The sequence below is a fragment of the Ictalurus punctatus genome, chromosome 20 (genome assembly GCF_001660625.3).
Source record: "Ictalurus punctatus breed USDA103 chromosome 20, Coco_2.0, whole genome shotgun sequence".
In the NCBI taxonomy this organism is placed as follows: domain Eukaryota; kingdom Metazoa; phylum Chordata; class Actinopteri; order Siluriformes; family Ictaluridae; genus Ictalurus; species Ictalurus punctatus.
The window spans coordinates 3,293,038-3,299,239 of NC_030435.2; the positions used below are offsets into that span (position 1 = coordinate 3,293,038).

General features: G+C 36.4%; 1 protein-coding gene across 1 annotated transcript; it reads left to right on the top strand.

Moving 5' to 3' along the window:
• Positions 1-1,768: 1,768 nt before the first annotated feature.
• On the top strand, positions 1,769-5,633 carry LOC124629310 (uncharacterized). The gene is made up of 4 exons (XM_047162810.2): positions 1,769-2,093; positions 3,485-3,787; positions 4,052-4,139; positions 4,682-5,633. The coding sequence occupies exons 1-4, from the start codon at positions 1,769-1,771 to the stop codon at positions 4,752-4,754; spliced, it is 789 nt and encodes a 262-aa protein (XP_047018766.1). The 3' UTR covers positions 4,755-5,633.
• The last annotated feature ends 569 nt before the right edge of the window (positions 5,634-6,202 follow it).

A 6,202-nucleotide genomic window follows, 5' to 3' on the forward strand; every position in this document is an offset into this window, starting at 1 on the left:
GTCTGCCTGGTTGATTCTTAATTTTCCATGGCCAAATAGTGCTCTGCATGATGTGACCATTTTTCTCTAAACCTGTAGTTTGTGGGTTCCCACACAGAACCTGTCTGTTTTTATAAACCTTTCTGACCAGAGATTGGTGTGTGGTTCGGGCTCCGTGGTAGTGATGGAAAATAAATTCAACCTGAGAGCACCATTGTTGGGTCTTTTAATGAACTGCTTGATTTGATATTTTAATTAGATTCTGCTACAAGTGTAAGTAAGATAACGCTGTTAAAGGAAACTATGTCGTGTGATATGGCCTGGCATGAAGAAGAGTTGATTATTTTCCTACAAACAGCACTACCCAAATTGTGTTATTCTGCTTATACCACAGTGATTTGCCACAGATTACAAATTTTATTTTATTACTTAATTAATAATTAATTATATTAATTAATTATTTTAGCCATTAACGTTTATAGATACAGTTAATGTTGTAGAACGTCTCAAAGACAAGTTAGTTCCTGTTATCATCTTTGAGAGAATTTCCAAATATAAATTCAAAATAGGACTACATTATAATCCGTTCCAGCTTCGATCTTTGGGAGGCCAATGATATGGGTTTTAGGGCTGGGAGCTGGGGTAACCGAGATGCCAAAAGTGTGATACTATAGTCATTGAATCATTTTGGACATACACTATAAGGCCAAAAGTTTGTGGACATGTGGACATCACACCCATATAAGCTTTTTGAACTTTCCATTCCAGATTTGGTCCCCCTTTCTTGTTAAATAACCTCCACTGTTTTGAGAAGGCTTTCCACTAGATTTTGGAGCGTGGCTGCAGGGATTTGTAAGAGCATTAGTGAGTTCAGGCATTGATGTCAGGCGAAGAGGCCTGGAGCTCATTTGGCGTTCCAGTTCATCCCAAAGGTGTTCAGTGGGGTTGAGGTCAGTGCTCTGCGAAGGACACTCTAGTTCTTCCACTCCAACCATGATTAACCATGTCTTCATGGAGCTCGCTTGGTGCACAGGGGCATTGTCATGCTGGAACAGGTTTGGGCCTCCTGGTTCCAGTGAAGAGAAATTGTAATGCTACAGCAAACAAAGAAATCCAATAGGACTTTGTAGCCACAGTTTTGCGAAGGCCTACGTATGGGTGCTATATTCAGGTGTCCATTTACTTTTTCCCATATGGTTTATTTTGGATCATTGTGCTGATGGAAGATCCAAACAAAACCCATTTGTAACTTCTTGGCAGAGGCAGCGAGACTTTAAATGAAAGTCTGCATGGTACTTCATGGAGTCCATAATGCTATGTATCCTAACAAGGTACCAAGAGCCTTTGGAGGATAAACAACCCACCATCCCACACCATCATCACAGATCCATCACAGAAACTATTTTAACAACAGCATTTATTTGGCGAACAAACCTGAGCTCAGTGTCAAAAATACCACCCAGGTTTTTGACACAGGAGAGATTTTTTTTCCCTGGAAGCAATGCCAAGTTGTCGTTTAAATCCACCCCACGTCCACTTTGACCAAAAAGAATAAAGAATATTAAGTAAAATATAAATGCGAACATGCTTCACCTAAATTTTCCGGCTCCAAATATTGCGAAACATGGTTTTGGTTGTATTTTCTCTCTCTTATAATAAGTTTACTCCGATTAAAGTTTAGATTTCTCTCATATTTATACCGATATTGAAACAGTTTTTCCACGACAGTTTTAACCCATCTCTACCAAGGATGCGAATAATTCTATAACAGACTATATAACAGTTTAAGATGGAGGGCTGGGAAAAACATGACCTCACAACCTATCCGAACAGAATACTGAATAAAGTGGGAGGTTCGGAGATCCGAGACACCCAGCACTCTGATGTGACCGACTCGCAGGGGACGGAGCAGTTGAGAATCGCTAATCGATCCAAGTGTGGAGAGATGCACCACCAAAACCATCAATGTTCTCTCTCAGACAAACAGCGTATCTGCTGTCATCGTTTGAGGGGACATCATGGAGGATTTGAATACGATTCATCTAGGCAGCAACAGAAGGAGGACAGCAATGTCCCGGTGGCGCAAGAATATCCGACTGTGTCCTGTTACACAGGTAAGGCATGAGAGTGATATTTAGATTTGTGTATAATGCAATTTTCTTTATGTCATATCAAGTACAGATTAAAAATAGGGTCCAAATCATAAATTTTATTAATGTTTTGGTCAATTTTCAATTGTTTTGCATTTAGTTGGATTATGAAGATATGATGTATGCATGTATGTGTTGTTTATGTTGTTGTTTATGTTTTGTTTATCGCATACTGGGTATACAAATATGTTTTATGTTGTTGTTGATTTTTTTTTTTTTTTTTTTGCTAATTTCCCTGGTCAATTCCTAATTTCTGATTCTACCATCTGTCTGCTAGCCAACACGGGCGGAAAACCAGCAGTGCCGAGCCATACACGATCTCAGCATGCTTGCTGGCACACACGGGATAACATCATCCTGCAACAAAGCAGCCCTCCTTCCTCTTCATCCTCCCTCTTTCTATCTCCTTTCTTTTCTTTTCTGAACTCATCTGACCTGCCCTCTGCCATTTATTCCTTTCATGAAACAGCTGAAGACTCTTCCTAGCAAAAATCCCCAAAGCGCTGACTGTAAACGTCTACCAAAGTGTAGTCTTGTGATGTGCTGAAAGCTCAGTTGCGTCTTTAGTTAAGATTTGACCGACGTTGTATTTTTATCCATTTATAGTTACATCTTAGCTACTTCTTAACCTAGTCACTCCAGTGCAAAACATATAATAATAATAATAATAATAAAAATTCTAATCATTTTAAAGAATAAATTTACAATTTACAGAATTTCATTTGTAAAAAATAGTAGTAGTGGAGCTTTTTTGTTGTTGTTGTTTATTTTAAATGATCACAATACCTACTAAATTTGCAGAAAGGTATATTGTGATATTTTATCACAATATCAATGTGAAATAAACGTTAAGTGATTGGGAACTTTTCTTTTAATGTCTACAAAAATAAATTAAGACTAAATATGAGGGGTAAATTCGGTCAAAATCTGAATATTTGACTGGTGCTGCCACCTACTGTATCTATTATATCCCTTATATTATCTAAAAAAAATTGATTTTTCTACCTGTATACAAGTAAATTCTGGTTTATGTAAATTCTATTTTTATGTCATGGACAGTCAAAAAAAAAAAAGCCTTTCACTGCACTGTGTATGGTTGTGTGTGTGAGGCCAATAAAATTTGAATTTGAAAAATTTACCACAATACGCATTATAATATACAGAACAACGAGGCGTCTCTGCCACTTGAGTGCTTATTCAGGGTTTCGTGTCTAGATGTCTTTTGGAGAAATGGTTTTTGAGAGAACACCGAAGGGGCTCTACTAGTTTTAATTTTGAGTTTTAAAACAGAAAGCTTCAGTTAACAGCTCTGTGCTTGGATTTCATTTGTCCTCCCCGTGTATATTTTCCTCCAGGAGACAGTGAGCTCACCCGCACGTACATTCAGGACGAGAGTGATTCCTGCTTGAGTGATTCTGGGAGTGATTTTGAAGAAATGTGCCACCGGGATGATGTCCACGATGTCCAGATGGATCCATGCCTCCAAACCTGTGATGGCAGAGAACACAACCCTGACGTGTCTCATCCTCAAACCAGGCGAAGAATGAATGAAGAGCCAGAACACACTCTACGTGAAGACACTTTATGCCCATGCAGTGCTGAACATTCAAGATGGAGTAGCAACCAATGGCCAACTGTACCTCCGCCGTGTTGTAATGGTGTGTATGAGTCTCGATAAAAAACATACAGACGTTGCAAAGCATAAAAAGAGCCAAGACAGCCTGTGGTGCTGTAATGCTTTACAACAATACTGTATTTAAAAGTCACTACCTGTTAAGCTGTACCTGAACCACAGTTTAGCTGGAAAGAAACATCTTTTATTTAAGGATGTCCATATATACAGTGTTGTTGTACAATCATGTTGTAAAAATGTGTTGTATATTGCTGATTATTGTAACATTCCTACCTTGTGTCTTTCTTAGTGAGGAACGCACTGGTGGTGGGTGTCGAAGTTGATGTTCTAGAAGAGGTGGTCTACGAGGACACGGAAATTGTTCAAACACAAACCATGTGAGTCTATGAAATAATTTTTCAAATGATCTTGTTCAAATTACATTAGAAGAACTGCATGGATATTGTGTTTACAAGGTATCAATTTATAGTTCTACTTTCACATAACAACATTACATGTTTCATTTGTCTTTTGACCCAAACCAACGCAGAAGAGCCATAATCCATACCATTCCGTTTGTCGCTCTGTTAAAGGAGCAGTTTGTCATTTTTAGCGCCCTCTGCTCTCTGCATGGCGAATTATAATTGCTATTAAAACATTGACAAGCCTTTCCTTCATACCAACTGACCCCGTGGCATCAGCTGAAATTGCATACGTTGGCATTGTGAGGAAATCTTGAGCTGAAAAAGCTCCACTGCAGCCTACTTCTGGGCCAGATAAATATAAACAGACGCTTGAAAAGAAGAAACTAGTCAGATTCAATTTATTGCAAAACACAGTTTATCGACATTATCACTGAAAATATGTCATTATTATAGGTGTTGAGGAATGAATCGTTTGAGATTTTTATTAGAATTAACTTGTTTATGGTCATGTTTAGGTTTGATGGATGCCTGGGGGATCAGATGATGGACTCCACCTCATGTTATTGTGAGCAGTTGTTTTTCATGTGACTGTAACAAATTACATTGGTATTCCTTACATAAGTGTACGTTATCATATTACTACATTATAGGATTATTATTAATGACCGGTTTATTCTTGTCATCTCTGTATGTTTATAATGTCTGCAATGTTAGGATTTCTGGTTGCTTCGTATTTAGCAGCGTTATAATAAGAGTGGCTCTTATTACATTTACACAACTGAAGCATTGATTAATGTAATTTAGCTTTTGACAAATCATAAAAACTTTCATGAATAAAAAAACAAAAAGGAAATTTATTCGGTCTGAGTTGAATTAAAAAACAGACAACAGGGATGATAATAATAATAATAATAATGAAGTTGATAATTGCATGCTTTGTATAGTAAATATACTGTACATCAGTTTTTAAAGTTATTTTGATAGTTCAATTCCAAGAACGGCCAGAAACAGCTTTTATTTCCGGTTAATCCTTCATTGCTCTGTATTTCGATTGGATTCTGCCTTATTTTGTAATTTTGAGTAAAAGTGTCTGCTAAATGAATAAACATAAATGCACACTAAATTATACTGTCATTGTACGAGAAGGTTGACTTCATTTTAACAAAGGCTAGTCGATGCTAAGTGTAATTACAGTGTAATATTAGCAGTATGGAGTCTTTAACTGGTTATTTATTAACATATCTGAGGTAAATGTCAATATTCCCAATGCTTCTATCTTGTTTCCACCGACTCTTTTCGTCAACATCCTCAACTAGCTCTGTGCCCTGTTCCTTATTACCGTGACCACTTGGAAAGTGAGCATATTATGTGTTTTGGACGATCAGAAATGACTTATTACATGACAAAATAATAGTGCGTGATGTGAGGAATCAAAGTTCTACATAGACACTGACCTATTACCAGGAATTTAGCTTCTAATACATGAACAATGATACAAAAACACAACAGTCTTAAACAAAGGATAAATAACTTCATTTCTCTCTTATACCTCAGTAATTTTCCAACACTATATATATATATATATATATATATATATATATATATATATATATATATATATATATATATATATATATATATTTTTTTTTTAATTAAAGAATGACACATTTTGGCACTTTAATATCCATTTAGAGTTACATTAATGTTGTGGAACATTATGGAAACAAGTTCGGTCCTGTTATCTGTGGATCTCATCAGGTAAATGGTGAACAAAAATATGCCTGAAGAAAAATGTTACATCATCATTATCTATCTATCTATCTATTTATCTATCTTTACTGTTTTTTTTCAAGCAACTAAAATGTGATTTATTAATATTATAAATTATAATATTATAATTATTATAATTATTATAAATATTTATATTATAAATAATCATTATAATAGGGTGCACGGTGGCTTAGTAGTTAGCATGTTTGCCTCACGCCTCCAGGGTCGGGGGTTCGATTCCCACCGTGGCCCTGTGTGTGCGGAGT

Coding starts and splice junctions, on each gene's coding strand:
- LOC124629310 (XM_047162810.2), top strand. CDS start 1,769: ATGGAGGGCTGGGAAAAACATGACCTCACAACCTATCCGAACAGAATA. Junction 2,094..3,484: donor GACTGTGTCCTGTTACACAG/GTAAGGCATGAG, acceptor ATTTTCCTCCAG/GAGACAGTGAGCTCACCCGC. Junction 4,140..4,681: donor ATTGTTCAAACACAAACCAT/GTGAGTCTATGA, acceptor GGTCATGTTTAG/GTTTGATGGATGCCTGGGGG.